This window comes from Mesocricetus auratus, unplaced genomic scaffold, assembly GCF_017639785.1.
Source record: "Mesocricetus auratus isolate SY011 unplaced genomic scaffold, BCM_Maur_2.0 Super-Scaffold_100022, whole genome shotgun sequence".
Taxonomy (NCBI): domain Eukaryota; kingdom Metazoa; phylum Chordata; class Mammalia; order Rodentia; family Cricetidae; genus Mesocricetus; species Mesocricetus auratus.
In genome coordinates this window covers 18657627-18676805 of record NW_024429203.1, presented here as the reverse complement: position 1 = coordinate 18676805, position 19179 = coordinate 18657627, and the positions used below count along the sequence as shown (strand labels likewise).

At 39.5% G+C, this 19179-nt stretch overlaps 2 protein-coding genes across 2 annotated transcripts; one reads left to right on the top strand and one right to left on the bottom strand.

Annotated features, from left to right (window-relative positions):
* The first annotated feature begins 8237 nt into the window (after positions 1-8237).
* On the top strand, positions 8238-9182 carry LOC101825730 (olfactory receptor 145-like). Its single transcript, XM_040730142.1, has one exon. The coding sequence runs from the start codon at positions 8238-8240 to the stop codon at positions 9180-9182; it is 945 nt and encodes a 314-aa protein (XP_040586076.1).
* Positions 9183-17806: 8624 nt separating this feature from the next.
* Positions 17807-18793, bottom strand: LOC101825468 (olfactory receptor 10S1). Its single transcript, XM_013112881.2, is given in 1 exon segment — positions 17807-18793. A coding segment is annotated over 1 exon segment (987 nt).
* Positions 18794-19179: the final 386 nt, after the last annotated feature.

Here is a 19179-nt window from a genome sequence, read left to right as displayed (position 1 = left end):
GTTTCCATTAGTCATTGGTTGAAGGCTCTGTTTGCCAGACTATCTGACAGTGGGATTGTAGGCTGGCACTCCCATGATACATGTCTAAAATCCATATATGAGTGAATACATACCATGTTTGTCTTTTTGTGACTGAGTTACCTCATTCAGGATGGTTTCTTCTAGTGCCATCCATTTCCCTGCAATTTCAAGATTCCATTGTATTTTTCTGCTGAATAGTACCCCATTGTATAAATGTACCACATTTTCTCTACCCACTCTTCAGTTGAGGGGCATCTAGGTTGCTTCCAGGTTCTGGCTATTACAAATAATGCTGCTATGAACATAGTAGAACATATGTCCTTGTTGTATGAATGTGTATCATTTGGATATATGCCTAAGAGTGGAATTGCTGGATCTTGTGGTAGGCTGATTACCATTTTTTCTGAGGAAACTCCATACTGATTTCCCAAGTGGATGTACAAGTTGGCACGCCCACCAGCAGTGGAGGAGTGTGCCCCTTTTTCCACATCCCCTCCAGCATAAAGTGTCACTGGTGTTTTTGATTTTAGCCATTCTGACAGGAGTGAGAGGATATCTCAGAGTTGTTTTGCTTTGCATTTCCTTGATGGCTAGGGATACTGAGCATGTTCTCAAATGTCTCTCAGTCATTTTAGACTCCTCTATTGAGAATTCTCTACTTAGTTCTATAGCCCAATTTTTAATTGGATCCTTTGGTGGTTTAGAGACTTGCTTCTTCAGTTCTTTGTAAATTTTAGAGATCAGCCCTCTGTCAATTGTGGGTTTAGTGAATATCTTTTCCCATCCTGTTGACTGATGTTTTGTCTTGTTGACTGTGTCCTTTGCCTTACAGAAGCTTCTCAGTTTCAGAAGGTCCCATGTATTAATTGCTGACCTCAGTGTCTGTGCTATATTGGTGTTATGTTCAGGAAGGGATTTGCTGTACCAATTCGTTCAAGGGTACTTCCCACTTTCTCTTCTAAGAGGGTCAGTGTGGCTGGATTGATATTGAGGTCTTTGATCTATTTGGACTTAAGTTTTGTGCATGGCGATAGACATGGATATCCGCATTCTTCTACATCCCAGTATCCAGTTATGCCAGAACGATTTTTCCCATTGTATATTTTTAGCTTTTTTGTTGAAGAACAGATGTTCATACATGTATGGATTAATATCAGGATTTTCAATCAATTCCATTGGTCTACCTGTCTATTTTTGTGCCAATACCAAGCTGTTCTCAGGACTATAGCTCTATAATAGAGCTTGAAATCACGGATCAGATGCCTCCAGATGTTACTTTGTTGAATAAGGTTGTTTTGGCTATCCTGGGTCTTTTGTTTTTCCAAACAAAGTTGATTATTGTTTTGTCAGGTCTGTGAAGAATTGTGCTGGAATTTTAATGGGGATTGCATTGAATCTGTAGATTGTTTTTGGCAGGATTGCCATTTTTACTATGTCGAGCCTACCTATCCAAGAGCATGGGCGACCTTTCCATTTTCTGGTGTCTTCTTTAGTTTCTTTCTTTAAAGACTCAATGTTCCTGAAATACAGGTCTTTCACTTGTTTGGTTAGCATTATCCCAAGGTATTTTATGTTGTTTGTGGCAACATAAACCTGTAAAGGGTGATGTTTCTCTGATTTCTTTCTCAGCCCTTATATCATCAGTTTATAATAGGGCTACTGATTCTCTTGAGTTGATCTTGTATCCTGCCACTTTGCTGAAAGTATTTATCAGCTGTAGGAGGTCTCTGGTACAGTTTTTTTGGATCACTTATGTAAACTATCATATGATCTGAAAATAGTGAAAGTTTGACCTCTTCCTTTCCAATTTGTATGCCCTTGAACTCCTTTTGTTTTTGTATTGCTCTAGCTAGAACTTCAAGTGCAATACTGAAGAGGTATGGAGAGAGTGACCGCCTTGTCTTGTTCCTGATTTTAGCGAATCATGTTCAGTTTCTGTCCATTTAGTTTGATGTTGGCTGTTGGTTTGCTGTATATAGCTTTTATTATGTTTAGGTATGTTCCTGTTATGCCAGATCTCTCCAAGACCTTTATCATAAAGGGGTGTTGGATTTTTGTCAAAGGCTTTTTCAGCATCTAGTGAGATGATCATCTGACTTTGTTTCTCAGACTGTTTATATGGCAGATTACATTGATGGATTTTTTCTTTCTTTCTTTTTTTGTACTCATGCATGTATTTGTATAGATAGATAGACAGTAGGTAGACTGATAGATCCCAGAGAAGAAGAGTGTCTTAGCATTTATTCTGATGTGAATAGGTGTTGGGGACTGCTAGAACCTTGAACAAAATGGAGTCTGTCAACCGTTTCTTGGCCTTCTGACTATGTGACTACTAGCACACATGCCCTTGAGACAAAGGAAAAGGCTAACCATAAAAGTTAAATTTACACAGGGCAGCCCACCCGCCTAGCCAGGGGGAAGTACCCTTACAGAACAATTGTCTTTGTTAACAAGATTATAGCGTTCTGCTGTACACTCCCTACCCCTCCCTAATTCCTACACCTAACTTACGCTGACAAGCATTTGTGGAATGCAACTAATGACTGATGGAAAATTACAGCTTTGTCTTTACCGTATTTGGTATATATTTAAAATGAGACTTGATTGACATGCTTGTACCACCCCCTGAGGTCCTCCCTCTATAAGTTCCAGCGCGCCCCAAAAAATAAAGGCTCTTGATCAGCAAACGTTGTCTTGAGCCTGATTCCATTAACCTCTTGAAGTTCACTTTCCAGATCGGATCTGCTCGTGAAGGCCCACTAAATTAGTAGCGACCCTCATCACCTCACCCCCGCGGGTCGGGGGTGCCTTCCCGGGGGTCGCAAATAGGGTTCATGACCATGGCAATTATTTTTTTCTCATTGCCTTTTTCTTTAAATGTTTTTTTAAAATTTAGGTTAGAAACAATCTTGTTTCACATGTCATTCCCAGCTCCTTCTTCCTCCCCTCCTCCCCTGCCCTCCCCACCAGGGCCTCCAGTCTCCCACCCAATCTTCACTACGATCACCAAGGAGGGTGAGGCCCTCCATGGTGGATCTCCAGTAACTGTCATTTCATCCAGGGCAGGGCCTAGGCCCTCCCCCAAGAGTCCCGGCTGAGAGAGCCCCCCATATTGTGGCATGGGCACTCAAAGTCTATTTGTACACCAGGGGTAAATACTACCCAAGGCCCCATAGATTACCTAGGCCTCCTCACTGACACCCACATTCAGGGAGGTCTGGGTCTTGATGGATTTTCATATGTTGAACCATCCATGCATCCCTGGGATGAAACCTACTTGATCATGGTGAATGATTGTTTTGCTGTGTTCTTGGATCTGATTTGCCAGTATTTTATTGAGTATTTTTGCATCATTGTTCATGAGGGATATTGGTCTGAAGTTCTCTTTCTTAGTTGTGTCTTTGTGTGGCTTGGGGATCAAGATTATTGAAGCTTCATAAAACGAATTTGGCAAAGAACCTTCTATTTCTACTGCATGGAATACTTTGAGAAGAATTGGTATAAGCTGTTCTTTGAATTTCTGTTAGAATTCTGCACTGAGGCCATCTGGCCCTGGGCTTTTTTTGGTTGGGAGACTTTTGATGACTGCTTCTATTTCCCTAGGGGTTATATGTCTATTTACATTGCTTATCTGTTCTTGATTTAATTTTGGCAAGTGATAATTGTCCAGAAAATTGTTCATTTCCTTTTTATTTTTGAGTTTTGTGAAGTACAGATTTTCAAAGTATGACTTGATGATTCTCTGGATTTCCTCAGTGTCTGTTGTTATGTCCACCTTTTCATTTTTGATTTTGTGAATTTGTATGATCACACTCTGCTGCGTTGTAAGTTTGCCTAAAGGTTTGTCTATGTTGTTGATTTTCTCAAAGAACCAACTCTTTGTTACATTGCTTCTTTGTATTGTTTTCCTGGTTTCTACTTTATTAATTTCAGCCCTCAGTTTGATTATTTCCTGGTGTCTACTGTTCCTGGGTGAGTTTGCTTGTTTGTGTTCTATAGCTTTCAGCTGTGCTGTTAATTTGCTAGTGTAAGTATTCTCCAGTTTCTTCATGTGGGCACTTAATATTTTGAACTTCCCTTGTAGCACTCATTTCAAATTGCCCCATAAGTTTGGGTATGTTGTGTCTTCATTCTCATTGAATTCTAGGAAGTCTTTCATTTCTTCTTTGACCCACGATGGGTGCAATTGCGCATTATTCAATTTCCATGAGTTTGTAGAGTTTCTGTAATTTGTGTTGTTGTTGAATTCTAATTTTAACACATGGTGGTCTGACAAGATGCATGGAATTATTCCAATTTTTTTTAACCTGTTGAGGTTTGATATGATGCTGTGTGTGTGGTCGATTTTTGAGAAGGCTCCATGTGGAGCTGGGAAGAAGGCATATTCTTTTTTATTTGGATGGAATGTTCTATAGATATCTGTTAATCCCAATAGGGTCATAACTTCTATTAATTCCTTTGCTTCTTTGTTAAGGTTCTGTCTGGTATTCCTGTCTAGTGGTGAGAGTGGGGTTTTGAATTCTTTCACTATATGTCTGTTGAATTTTATATGTGATTTCAGTTTTAGTAATGTTCTTTTATGAACATGGATGTTTTTGTATTTAGGGCATAGATGTTCAGAATTGAAATTCATCCTGATGGATTTCTCCTGTGATGAGTATGAAATTACCTCCCTCATCTCTTTTGATTGATTTTATTTTAAAATCTAATTTGTTAGATATTAGGATTGCTAGCCCTGCTTGTTTCTCTGGTCCATTTGATTAGAAAATGTTTTCCCAACCTTTAACTCTGAGGCAATGTCTGTTTTTGAGGCTGAGAAGTGTTTCTTGTATGCAGCAGAAGGATGGGTTCTGTCTTCAAATCCATTCTGTTAGCCTGTGTCTTTTTATGGACAAGTTAAGAGCGTTAATATTGAGGGATATTAATGAACATTGATTGCTCATTCTTCTTTTATTTGGAATGGTTGTTTGTGGTGGAATTATATTTGGATTTCCACCGCCTTTTTCTTTTGACTGGTGGTAAGGTGTGATTATCTATTGCCTATGTTTTTCTGGTTGTAGTTAATTTCCTTGGGTTGGAGTTTTCCTTCTAGAAGTTTCTGTAGGGCTGGGTTAGATGATATGTATTGTTTGAATCTAGTTTTGTCATGGAATATCTTGTTTTCTCCATCTGTAGTGATTGAAAGCTTTGCTGGGTGTAGCAGTCTGGGCTGGCATTCATGGTCTCTTAGTGTTGGTAGAATATCTATCCAGTAGCTTCTGGCTTTCAGAGTTTCCACGGAGAAGTCAGGTGTCATTCTGATAGGTTTGCCTTTATATGTTACTTGACATTTTTTCCTTAGCTGCTCTTAATATTCTTTCTTTATTCTGTATGTTTGGGGTCTTGATTTTTATATGGTGAGGGGACTATTTTGTGGTTCACTCTATTTGATGTTCTGTGTTTTCCTTAGGCTGGGAAATTTTTTTTTCTGATTTTTGAATATATTTTCTGCCCCTTTGAGGTGGGTTTCTTTTTCTTCTTCTATACCTTAGGTTTGGCCTTTTCATGGTGTCCCATATGTCCTGAAAATTTGTGTTAGGGATTTTTTGGACTTAAGATTTTCTTTGGTCAATGAATCTATTTCTCTTAGTGTATCTTCAATACCTGAAATTCTCTCTTCCATCTCTTGTATTCTGTTGATTATGCTTGCATCTGTAGTACCAGAACCTTTGCCCAGCTTTTCTATTTCCAGCCTTCCTTCCGGCTTTTTTTTTTTATTGTCTCTATTTAAGTTTCCAACCCTTGCACTGTTTGAATTGTTTCTTGCAATTTTTGCTTGGTCTTTTCCTCCAGTTTTTGCTTTTTTGGTTTGTTTTTTCTTCCATTTCTTGCATTTTTTGGTTTTTTTTTTTCCGTTTCTTTAAGGGATTTTCCCATATCCTCCTTGAGGGCCTCTATCATTTTCATGAAGTTGTTTTTAAGGTCATTATCTTCTGCTTCATTTGCATTGGAATGTTGGAGTCTTGCTGGTGTGGAGTTTCTAGAATCTGGCGGCTTCATATTTGCTTTTCTGTTGCCGAGTGTGTTTTTGTATTGTCTCCTTCCCATGCCTTCTTCTAGTGGGTGCAGAAAGAGCCTCTTAGTGTCTAGGAGGTTAGGGTACCAGAGTTCCCTTTCGGTGGGTGCAAGCATGTCCAATACTCTGGTAGTTCTCCTCTTTCTGGTCCTAGTCCTGGTTCTGTGGGTGGAGAAGAAGACCAGGAATCTGGGGCTGTAGGCTCCCACTGGGAAAGGAGACTAGTGGCAGACTCCAGGCTCTGGAAAACTGGTCCAGAAACAGGCCCCGAATTGCCTGGTCCTGTGGGTGGAGAAGAAGACCAGGCAACTTGGGTGCATAGGCTCCTGCTGGGAGGGGAGTCTCAATGGCGGTCCCCAGGCACTGGTCTCATGGGTGGAGAAGACTAGGAAACTGGGATGTGTAGGCTCCAGTGGGAGGGGAGGCTCAGTGGCGGTCCCGGGCAGTCCCCTGGCACTGGAAGGCAGGCTCAGATACAGAGCCCTGCCTGGACCTGTTGTTGGAGAAGACCAGGAATCTGGGGTGCATAGGCTCCCTCTGGGAGGAAAGGCTCAATGGCAGTCTCCAGGCACTGGAACAGGTACCAGAAACAGACCTTGAATTTCCTGGTCCCGTTGGTGGAGAAGAAGACCAGGAAATTGGGGTTCGTAGGCTTCTGCCGGGAAGGGAGTCTTAATGGTGGTTCCCAGGCAATGGTCTCATGTAAAGTTAATGTTTTAATTTATTTTTAAAACCACAATTTATTATTTATAATCATAGTTATGCATTTATTTTAAATACGCTTGTCAATTTTTGTGGGCATTTCTTGCAGGTTAGTCAGCACTGAAAACATGCATATAAATAAACTACACAGAAAGATCAGGTTATATTTAGGAATATATGTATATACATCTATGCATACAATAACAATTAGTGAAAAAAGAGGTCATGAATTTAAAGGAGAGTGGGGAAAGGTATATGGGAGGGTTGGAGGAAGGAAAGGGAAAGGAGAAAAGTGATTATATTATTATCTCAAAAAAAGTTAGAAAAATGTCTTTTGGGACACAACTATAATCCATCCAGCTGAATATATGTTTTTATTTTCTTCATTTTTTATGATAATATAGAATAATACAAAGCTTACATTTCCACTAACTTCCCTACATTAGAATATATTAGACTCTGATAAATTAAAAAAGGAACCAGGGATGAGCAAAAATAATGCCTTAAACTTACTATATTTTGTAGTACTGCAGAGATTTCACAGGAGCAGATAGCTGAAGGGAAAGAAAAGGTCATCTTGATTTTTATGAATTGGAATGTGCCCAAATATACATAAAGTTGGGACATTTTAGTAAGCCATTGTCATTGAAGTTGGCTGTACATATGGATACTGGATTTTGTTTAACTTAGCATGCTCTTCCGAGAAAGCCCTGGGGAAGCACAGGCCTTCTAACTTTTAATCATGTCCCAAGGATTTTCCAATTCATTAAATCCCTTGGGCCATATTATCAGCTGGCTCTTTTGACATTAGAAGGCGCTCTTAACTAACAAGTTTGGAGAGGACACTCTGGGCAAAACCATCCTAGAAATCACAGTCTGAAGCCCATAGTTTCTCAGAGCTTGGAGGAGTGACAGTTGAAGTAGGAAAAACAACTGAGCAGATCAGTTTACCCTCCTGTGTGGTTACTCCCCAAATTAGTCAAAGATATTTGCCCTGTATGACAATAGGGCTGAAGAGCTAAATTTTTCCTCTCCTGGTGGGGATATAAAATGGTGAGTGAACAACTGTGTGTAAGGTCCTCGGCCATTACACCTCACATAAGGAAGCTGGGGTGGGGCCTTTCATGGGTTTCATTCCCTCTCTCCTGACACCTTCACTGAGTTGAGAGAGGCAGACTGCCAAGGCAGAAATGGAACTGAGATTCTGCAGGGCAAGGGAACAGTTATTATTATGCTGAATAAAATTGTCATCTGTGTTTTCCCATTCATGCTTATACATTTTCTCAATTATATGAAATTTAGATCCTCTCAGTTATGTGAAATTTAGACAAACAGAAAGGGCCAGAAATGTTGGGCTAGAGCTCACCTCTCCATTCTGGTTCTTAGTCTCATCATGTGAGTTTATATATGAAAGCTGGGATATTATCTGAATGTTCATATTTTTCTCATTCTCAGAGCCATGACCCAAGGAATGGCCTCAGTTAACAACTCTTCAGTGAAGGAGTTCATCCTCCTGGGCTTGACACAGCAGCCAGAGCTCCAGCTGCCTCTCTTCTTCCTCTTCCTGGCAATCTATGTGGTCTCCATGGTGGGGAACCTGGGCTTGATCGTTCTGATTGTTTTGAATCCTCACCTGCACACCCCCATGTACTACTTTCTCTTCAACCTTTCCTTCACAGATCTCTGCTACTCCTCTGTCATTACCCCCAAAATGCTGGTGAGTTTTGTGAAGCAGAACATCATCTCCCATGCTGAGTGCATGACCCAACTCTTCTTCTTTGCTTTCTTTGTTATTGATGAATGTTTTATTTTGACAGCCATGGCCTATGACAGATATGCTGCCATCTGTAAACCATTACTTTATAAGGTAACAATGTCCCATCAGGTCTGCTTTATGCTGATGGTGGGTGGATATACAATGGGGTTTTTGGGTGCCATGGCCCACACAGTGTGCATGCTGAGGCTCACTTTCTGTGATGGCAACATCATCAATCACTACATGTGTGACATACCCCCTCTCCTGGAGCTCTCCTGCACAAGTACTGCCATCAGTGAGCTGGTGGTTTTCATTGTGGTAGGTGTCAGTGTGATAGTTCCCAGTTTCACCATCTTTATTTCTTACACCTTGATCCTCTGCAACATCCTCCGCATCCATTCCACAAGCGGCAGGTCCAAGGCCCTCAGCACCTGCAGCTCCCACATGGTTGCTGTTTCTCTGTTCTTTGGATCATCATCATTCATATACTTTAAGCCTTCTCCTGTTGGTTCAGTGGATCAAGACAAGGTATCCACGGTGTTTTATACTGTTGTGGTCCCCATGATGAATCCCTTCATCTACAGTTTGAGAAACAAAGATGTCAAACGTGCACTGAGAAAGACTTTGAGGAAAAGGTGTTCATTTTAATAGAAGATATATCCATCTATATGATGAATCTGCATATGGGAACATACGTGATATATAAATGTATGGAGGGAAACATCCATCATTGCCATAAGATGCAAATGATTAAATAATAGAGAAAATTAAATTAATTATGGAAATTGTTTCTCAAGTACGGATAAGGCAAGTAAGACAGAGAAGAGAAAAATTTCACTTCCTAGGTTATTTGCAAACTATAAGATTTTAAGGAGAAAAAGTGGGATGATAACAAATCCAGAAAAGGCAAGGCAGTCTAATTTTGGTGTTGAACTTTTCTAGAATTCTCATTTAGCTGACTTTCAGCCAACCATTTACCTATTGATTGAATAAATTTCTATTAATCACTGGAGAATATTTTGTTTGGGAGATTTTATGGTTTTGAAAAGGGCAGTGGCCTGTGGCATGATCTTCTCATTTCAGTTTTTGGTCTCTTCATACTTTATTCTTAAGGAAGGATGTAGATTTTCCTCTGATTACAGTTACTAAGAGCTGGATAACATCTAGAGAAGCCAGTTAAACAAAAGCTACTTGGGATTTTATATCTTCGATTTGACAACAAGAACTTGAGTGTTAGGACAAACTAGATCTCTATTAGGAAGAACTTGAACTACAAATATTTATCAATTATTTGTAGAGGAACTGTAGTCCCTCCAATTCATTAGCACCCTGCATTTCATTTTTTTTATTAAGTTTTATTCTTCTTTTGTTTTGGGATTTTAAATGGCACAAATGATGTATTCATTAATCAAGAAATATAAACTAAAATTCTTCTTGTACCAAGATTATTTTAAAAAATAAAAATTATGGTGAGGAAGGCACAGATTATCTGTGGGCTCCATAGTCTGAGTAGTTACAATAAGGCAGATATAAAGTCCAGGTGAGCAAGAAAATTCAGCAGATGAAGAACAACTAAACAACTGAATATACCAGAGGAGTGCTGTGGAGATCCTTCCACAGCAGAGACTTGTTATGTGTTCATCTTCTGCTGGTACAGAGACTAAACCATGTGCCTGCTTTCTGCTGCCTGGTCAGGACAAGCTGTTCTGAGGAGGGGATATGCAATTTGAATTTGCTGACAGGCTAGTCAGTAGAGCATTCCAGGAAGATTGAAAAATTAGAATACAGTTTCAGAATGCAGGAACATTTTTTATGCTTATGAGGCATGAGAAACTCATGGACCCCAGTCTGACAGCTGGGGAACCAATGTAGGACTAAACCAGGCTCCCTGAATATGGGTGTTAGTTAGGAGGACTGGGCAGTCTATGGGGCTTCTAGCAGTGGAACCAGGATGTATCCTTAGTGCACAAACAGACTTTGGGAGCCCATTTCCCATGGCGGGATACTCTCTTAGCCTAGATACATGGTGGAGGGCCTAGGACCTACCCCAAATGACTTGACAGATTTTGATGATCCCTCATGGAAAGCCTCGCCTTCCCTGGGGAGTGGATGGGGGTTGGGCTGGGATTGCCCATTGTTTGGAAGGGAGGATGAGAAGGAGAGGGAACTGGGATTGATATGTAAAATAAGATTGTTTCTAATTTAAATAAAATTTATAAAAAAGAAACTGATGATTATGATTCTGGTGTAGTAGAAAAGAGGTAAGCAGAGAAGTATGTGGCATAGAGGAAAATTAGGAGATAGAGTTCATATATTTGGGATTTGACGGGAAAATAGCAGTTTGCTTATTTTCATTTATTTATGACAGTTGTAGGGATTGAGGGAAAAGCTTCTCAAGTGCTAGACAATGTCCTACTACCTCCCCAGACTCTGATATTAAAACAGTAAAAATCCAGGTGGTACTAGTCACACAGAGGACTTAGCTCTTTCTTTGCTTTTATTTTTTGGCATAGGGTCATCTATTGCTCAGGATGGCCTTGAAGTACTGATCTGAAGCAATCCTAGTGTATCAGCCTCCTAAATAGCCAAAATTGCATCTTCCCTCACCTGTTTAGAAACCTGTCTGTGTTTATTTATAACCAACCAATCCTAGACATTTCAGAAACAGTTTGCTGTTAAAGCTATGAAGCAATACACTGTAAGTAACACGGAACTCTGTGGCCTGTGGGAGAGGTGATGTTTCCTTTGCTAGTTCTGTGTGCATGAGAGAAAATGAGTGAGAGACATGTCAGCTAAAACAGGAGTACATGATAGGTGGGGTTATTTTTTAAAAAAGATTTATTTTTACATGCCTTGGTGTTTTGCCTGCATGCACGTCTGCATGAAGACATCAGATTATCTAGAACTGGAGTTACAGACAATTGTGAGCTTCAATGTAAGTGCTAAGAACTGAACCTCTTTTGGAGTTGGTTAAGAGCCAGTACTCTTAATCACTGAGCCATCTCTCCAGACATAGATGGGGGATATTTTTGCTTTCCTGTGCAAGTATCTCTATACTTGGAGATACTACTGAATTTGGACCTATGCAGTCTGTTTTTGAGGCCAGTTCCTACAAGTTTTATTGTTGGTGTTCTGTTAGTATTTGCTTTTTCATATTAATTGTGGTTAGCAGTAATTACTTTCATTAAAATGCACACAAGGAAGCCCTGTAATCCTATTTGACAGGTACTCAGGAAGTAATTTTTTTCTGAAAAACACCAATTCCTTACTTGGGCTTAGGAAGTAATTAAAAGCAGGATAAAAGCATGGGGATATTTGCCTTCATTTATCTCTGTCTTCTCTTTGGGTCAACTACCTGCTTACATGTAGGCATGTTAATTATTTGATTGTCCTCTCTTAATAATTGGTTCTACTTAATCTGTCTTAATTCCCTTCAAGGCTGACAGTCCAGAGATAAGAGGAACTAAGGCATCTTTCTGTTAAATTTTTAATTTCCCATTCCAGATTTCTAAAATATGTCTCTAGTCATTGCTCTAAACAGGTGGTTACAATGGATTTCAGGATTAGTAGACATGTCACCCATGACGAGGTTACCTTCAAACTGAGTTGATCATGGGAAATACATTGTTCCTGAAAGTAGTAAGAAAATTTCCTGAGCTCTCTTTCAGAACCAGAAGCAAAATCATGATTGGTTAATTTACATTTTTGACCATCATTGCTTAATTATGCAAATTCACCTTTGAATAATTTATTGTTCTAGTTAAATCTAAAATTCATATCACTATTTCAAACATAGGCTGAAACACCTAATTTCCATTTTTCCAAGTACCCATTCTGATTAATCTGTTTCCCTGTCTTTTAACCCTTAGTTTTATTTGCTTTCTTCTGGTGATTGAATACATCAGGCATAATGAGTGTCCAGAATCAGGACTCTACTCTAGGACTTGGGTTGCAGAAGCCTTTAATCATAGAACTTATTTAGAGTGTGTCTTCTAGGCAGGGGATAAGATAAAATGACGTCTTTATCCTGGGTCCTGATTAAAACTCACTGATGTTCTTTTAAGGAGGGAAAACAAGGGCTGGGGATATGGTTCCATAGATAAGGGGAATCCTGGGATAGTGCGAGGATCTGAGTTTGAATCCCCTAAATGCATGTGAAACTGGGCATTGTAGCCTCCTAAAATATATCAGACACACATGTAAAAGAATTTAAACAGCCCTATAATGGGGAAACAATGTTCCTCTTAGTTATTTTAGGCTATCAAATAGCACAGGTCTGGAATGGACTACCTCTGTTGGCATCATTGGTCTGCAGTATACCATAGAACACCAAGCATTTTGCTCTTCTGCTTGGCTACTCTCTAGAACTCCATGGTGGGCCTTTTGCTGGAGACACCACATAACTGAAGCATTAAACATGGAGAAATCAGACTAGTACTGATGTGGATGCTTTTCCTCTACTTACTGTTTGTTATAATGCTGTAAGGTGCTACACATGCTACTGGAGAAGAAAATTAGTCATCAGTACTATCTAACTATAATCTATGACTACAGTAGTGACTAGTCTCATGGGATATGGCTATAGGTGCAATTGTGGTTTGAGTAGTATAGAAGTAATCAAACATTTACTGATTCAATGGGGAAGGAGATTAAAGAAAGGTGTTGTAGTAACTACAGTATAGGAACAAAATCAATTTAATAAAGAAACACACATGATGACTGACATGGTGGATGGATTTGGGGGATATTGCTCCATGGATAGTGATGTTAACCATTTCAAATATTCACCACTCAGAATATAGAAACTGAAGAGCCTGGGACTTTGGTACTACCTCTGCTTTTTATGTATTATTAAGCAAGTCCTTACTGCTATGTGAACCTGAGACTTCTCATATGTAAAATATAAATTTATGACTTTCTTTATGTGTATGATGACCATAAAACTTGTTGTTTGGCCCTCTGCTTGAGGTGAGTGTTGGCTTTGCTAGGGCCTTGCCCTCATCATCCCCCCTTTGGAACTCCCTGGGCCTGACCTGCCTGTGGTGAACCAGCTCCAGTAGGACAGACCACCCAGGGTCTGACCACACCTCAGTCTTGGCCCAGAAAGTTCCAAGGGGGGATGGCATATAAAACCTCACAGTTATAGTGTGAGACTTCAACCCCACTTTCACCACTAGACAGGACTACCAGATAGAAACTTAATATAGAAACAAAGGAACTAATAGAAGTTATGACCCAATTGGGTTTAACAGACATTTATAGATCATTCCGTCCAAACACAAAATAATATCTCTTCTCAGTGACACATGGAACGTTCTCTAAATCGTCCACATAGTTGGCAACACAAAAAACATCAAAAGATACAAAAAGTTGGAATGATTCCCTGTGTCCTATTGGATCACCATGGTTTAAAGTTAGAATTCAACAACAACACAAATTGCAGAAACCCTACAAACTCATGGAAATTGAACAATGCACAATTGCACCATTCCTGGGTCAAAGAAGAAATAAAAAGGAAATTAAAGAACAAATGCACAACATACCCAAACTTATGGGACACTTTGAAAGTAGTGCTAAGAGGAAAGTTCATAGCACTAAGTGCCCACATGAAGAAACTGGAGAATAATCATCTTTTGAACTAATGTTTAATGACATCAGATCATTAAGTACCTGTTTAATTAAATAAATATGTTTGTGTATGGTATACTTAATATCAATTATATTTTCTTTGTTGAGTTATGTTAACATCAAATAAAATGTATGAAGTTAAAGTTCCAATATTAATAAATTGTGACATGTATGTTGCTGCAAAACTACAACAACATTCAAGATGTATCAATATAGTAACTAATCTTAGCCTATGCCTAAAATTTGTTTTTAAATTTTATTTCATCCTCTCTCTAGAAAAAATAATAAAAATTTATATAACTAGAATTTAAAACAAATAAAATTTAAAACTTACTGAATAATCTTAGAAGGCATTGAATATAACATAGTTAATGAATCATCAATTCAATGTCAAATCAAGGACAATTTGGTAGGAAAATGAAACAAACCCTCATATATTAAACAAATGTAAACAGACTTGAGACATGTGCAGCTCTGCAGAACATCTCTTTGGATTAATAATTTCCTTTCCCCTAAAACAGTTAGAAAACCAATACTGTTATCTGGCAACTCTAATATGAAGAATGTATTTGTACCTTTTTTTATTTGTACATGCTGAATAATGAAGGAACATATATTTTATGGATTAAAATACTTTTGTTGGGTAGTTTTGTTTGGAACACTTAACAATATAAATCCGCTTATAGTTCTTACAACTGTGATATGTACACAAAATATTTAATAAAGACAAGATATCTATAAATACAGTTATAAAGGCTTATAGTTAGCTGATGTCATGAACCATTTGAAAGAGAAAGAGAAGAACTTAAGAGATTGAAGGATTCTTACTGGGTAGACACATGGAGAAGTGTTAAAGCAAAAGGTGAAAGGAAAAATTCCTAATTGCAGTTCGTGTGACTGGTCTTCTATAATTCATCCTTGCATTTCCAGGAGGCAGCTGTTTAAGAAGGCTGAGGGAAGTGTAGAATGAAACCAGGGCTTATCTTGGCCCTTCTGTACTCAGTCTGCATTGAAACTTGCATTGAGCTTGCCTGAGTTACTTTCATCGTTCTTGCAGTTTTATCAGTAACTGTCATGGAGAATAACCCTGAGCTCTGTGTGGATGCTGCAGCTTAACTGTGTATCTTGAAGTCTGTTACCTATATACTATCCATTTCCAGGAGTTTTAGATTAAGGTCCTACATTTATAGAGGACTAGGCACAATTCAAAGACTAGGGAATTTTGACCACAAAACCTAAAATGGTTTTGGGTCCTCTATGGATTTCCTAAATGGGGAGGGATGGGTTTGATTACCTTTAAGGAACTGTCACATTAAAGAAGTATGCTGTCTTTGAAGCCATATATATTAGAGCTGATGTTCTTGCTTCAGCTCTTAAATCTGCATGATCTTGAGAAAGTTTCTTTGTGTCTGTAGATTATGGTTACCTAGAACATGAAAAGTAAAAACTCAGAGACTCATATTGGGTTCAAGCTGAAAGAGAAGGAAAGCAGCCAAGTCAGTAATTCTTACCTCTACTCAGGCTGAGGCAATCATGCGCTCAACATTGCTGGAGACAAAAATGCCCTCATGAGACCCTTTTATACCTCTCAAATCCTGGGACGAAAGGATTGGAATTCCAAGTGCTGAGATATCCTTTGTGTGGGTTGTTTCTCTCTTAGAATGGATCAATTTTGTGTAGCTCAGTGTGGCCTTAAAGTAATAGAGATCTGCCTACTTCTGTATCCTGAGTCCTGAGATTAAAGGCGTGTATCACCACCACCTGTCTTCTATGGTAACTAGTATGGCTGTTGGAATGAAAGGTGTGTATCACCAATGACAGGCTCTATGGCTTGGCTAGCTTTGCATCCTGAACCCTCAGACGAGCTTTAATAAATCAGAAATAATATATCCCCACAGTTACCCCATGTTCATATAGAGAGAAAAATAAAAATATCCCTTGATATATAATCCTGATGAGCAGTAAAATAGGTTATACAACCATCACACTATCTCGAGGAAATGGATTTGATAGTGGATTATATTTACTGTGCTATTAGGATTCTCCGGAAGAAGAGAGCAGATAGAATGAATACATATTAAAGGGGCTTTATTCAGTCGGCTTACATGGTACATTTTCTGTAGTTCAACAAATGTTCATTTACACTGGAAGGATGAAAATTCTGTACATGCTCAGTCCATGAAACTGGAGGGCTCAGCAGTGCCAATCTGACTCTGTAGGCCTGGGATATTATTAAAGAACTGCTAATCTTTAGTCAACATTGGAAGCCTGAAGAGTCTGGTTCTAATATCAGTGAGGAAATGTAGCATTTGCAGCAACAAAGTAGACAAGCTTGCTAGCAAGAGTGAAGACAAGCAGGCAAAAATCAATGCTACTACTCTTGTCTGGGTGTCCTTTCATCTTGACTGTCATTAGAAGGCATTGTTTACATCAAGGGTAGATCTTTCTACCTCACATGGTTTGATCAAGAAAATCCTTCAATGGTGTGCTTGTCAGCTTGCATTTAGTTGACTACAGATGCAGTCAAGTTATCCATCAGTTTCCATTTTCATCCTAATATATTCAATTATTTTCCTTCATAAATAAAACTATAATAACATCTTTGAACTTCCAAGACCTCATCCATTTAATCACGTTTTGCTCTTTTGATGTTTATTGTATTGTAATATTTTATTAACTGGTCATTCTACCACTTATTTTCTTTTGCTATAAAATATAGCATAGTCACTTGTTTGGCTGAGGCTCTTCATGCAGAAGAACAGTACAATTAAAGTGATAAACTGCCATGTGCATAAAGTATTTAGCTTAGCAGTCAAGACACATTTATCTAAAAGTTAAATCAGTCACTCATCCTGGAAGACATCACAATTCCTCCAACCATGTGGCAAATCACTTTAAGCAGAGTCTTGATGTATTTGTCACCTCATTACCTAGAAAAATCTGTTCTTGTGGCTGTTTTATAAGTAAAGTACTTCACCAATGGAAATACAAAAACTTTACCAATTATCTCATTCAGACCTCATAAAATCTCACAAGGAAACTATTTTTTTCTTCTTAACTTGAAGCTACAGGTGTGAGAATTGTACAAAATTTTCTATCTATTGACTAGTGAATTCAGAGTCTGGGATCTGGGTGGTTCAAATGATGCCTGTGTTTGTTATTTCACCTTAAGAGTTTGATATTAGATGTCACTACCTGGAATGGGAAAAGATAATATAATGACTTTTAAGTGATATTGGGCAAACCACAATTCTCACTGGAATTTTATTTTAATCATGATAAAATTTAGTCTCTTCTATTAAACTAGATAATAGATGACAAAAATTTGGACCTTGTACTTTTGCTTTGAGAATTAGCAATAGATATATAGTCAATGAAATTATCTTATAGAAATTCTAAAACAAACAAGAGTTTAAACAAAATTTACACACCCCTGAGCTTAAGTGTTGGAAATACTAGAGTCACATCTCTAGTCTGCATTTTATTGATGGGAGTTTGTTAAGGAGATCCTGAGGCAGATCAAAGAGAAGCGCGTTCAGTTTTCTCCTTAAAATAGGATTGGCAGAGCAAGGAGGAGTACATGGGGCCTACTTGACACTCAGCGGTTTTCTCCTTAAAATAGGACTTGAGTGGTTGTCTTCCTGTCAGGCAAGGAACACAGCCACAGGCTCAGGTTGGGGGCGTGGACGGCCACCTGGAGACTCTCAGGAGCCTCTACACACCAACCTTCTCAGAGCCTGCTTGACCTCCTTGTTCCTCAGTGTGTAAATGAAAGGATTGAGCATTGGAGTGACTATTGTGTAGAAGACGGCCGGGGCTCCTGTCCCTGCGCCAGTGGAGCTTGGCTGCAGGTAGATGCAGACAGGGGGCATGTAGTATAGGAGCACGACTGTGAGATGGGCCGTGCAAGTGGAGAAGGCTCGCTGGCGTCCCTCCGCGGTGCGAATGCGCAACACTGCAGCGACGATGAAGACGTAGGAGATAATGATGAGGATGAGGCAGCCTGCAGCCACCACACCAATGTTGGCAAGCATGACAAGCTCATTAAGGGTGGTGTCTGCACAGGCCAGCTTCAGTACTGGAGGGATGTCACAGAAGAAGTAGGCGATATGGTGAGGTCCACAATACAGCAGACGGAAGGTTAGCGAAGTGTGAATTGCGGAGTGCACAGCACCTATGGCCCAAGTACTCCCAGCCAACCCTGCACACACCCGCCTGTTCATGGCCACTGGATAGTGCAGGGGCTGACAGATGGCCAGGTAACGGTCATAGGCCATGACTGTGTACAGGAAGCACTCAGTGCTGGCCAGGAAGTGGAAGCAATAAAGTTGTACAGCACAGCCCTGGAAGGAGATCACTTTCCCATCCAAAGCCAGCAGGCCTGCCATGACCTTGGGAACTGTTACTGTAGACAGACATGCATCCAGGAAGGAGAGGTGGCCCAGGAAGTGGTACATGGGGGAGTGGAGATGAGGGTCAGAGCCCACAGTCAGGAGAATGAGGAGATTTCCAGTTACAGTGATGCTGTAGATGAGGAGGAAGAGGAGGAAGAAGAGGCCAGGGCGCTCAGTTGTGTACATCAGACCTTCAAGGAAGAAGTGGCTCACTGTAGTCTGGTTGAGGTACTCCATCTTCACAGCTGTCTTCTCATTCTCTGTTCAATAAAGCTGCTGGTAATAGAATAGCTTCCCTTTTTCCTCAAGCGTCTTTATCATTTGGTGCATCCCACCTTGGCCTTGTCTCCTAAGACAGAAAGATTAAGAGGATCAATGCAGCTTCCTTCTATAATTGTGTTCTCACATCACACATACTTGTAAAAAAATGAAGTTTTGAAGGCGTGACTTGTAGTCTTGTGGAGGTATATAATGGATTATAAGTGTTGTCTGAAGAAATTCAGTCCCTAAATTAATTATGTAAACACAGAGTAGAAATCCTGCTGTCATTGAGAAACCGATTTTGGTATATACTCCAGAATGGTGATGCTCCTGCCTCCTAACTTCCTCTGCTGTGCTTCATG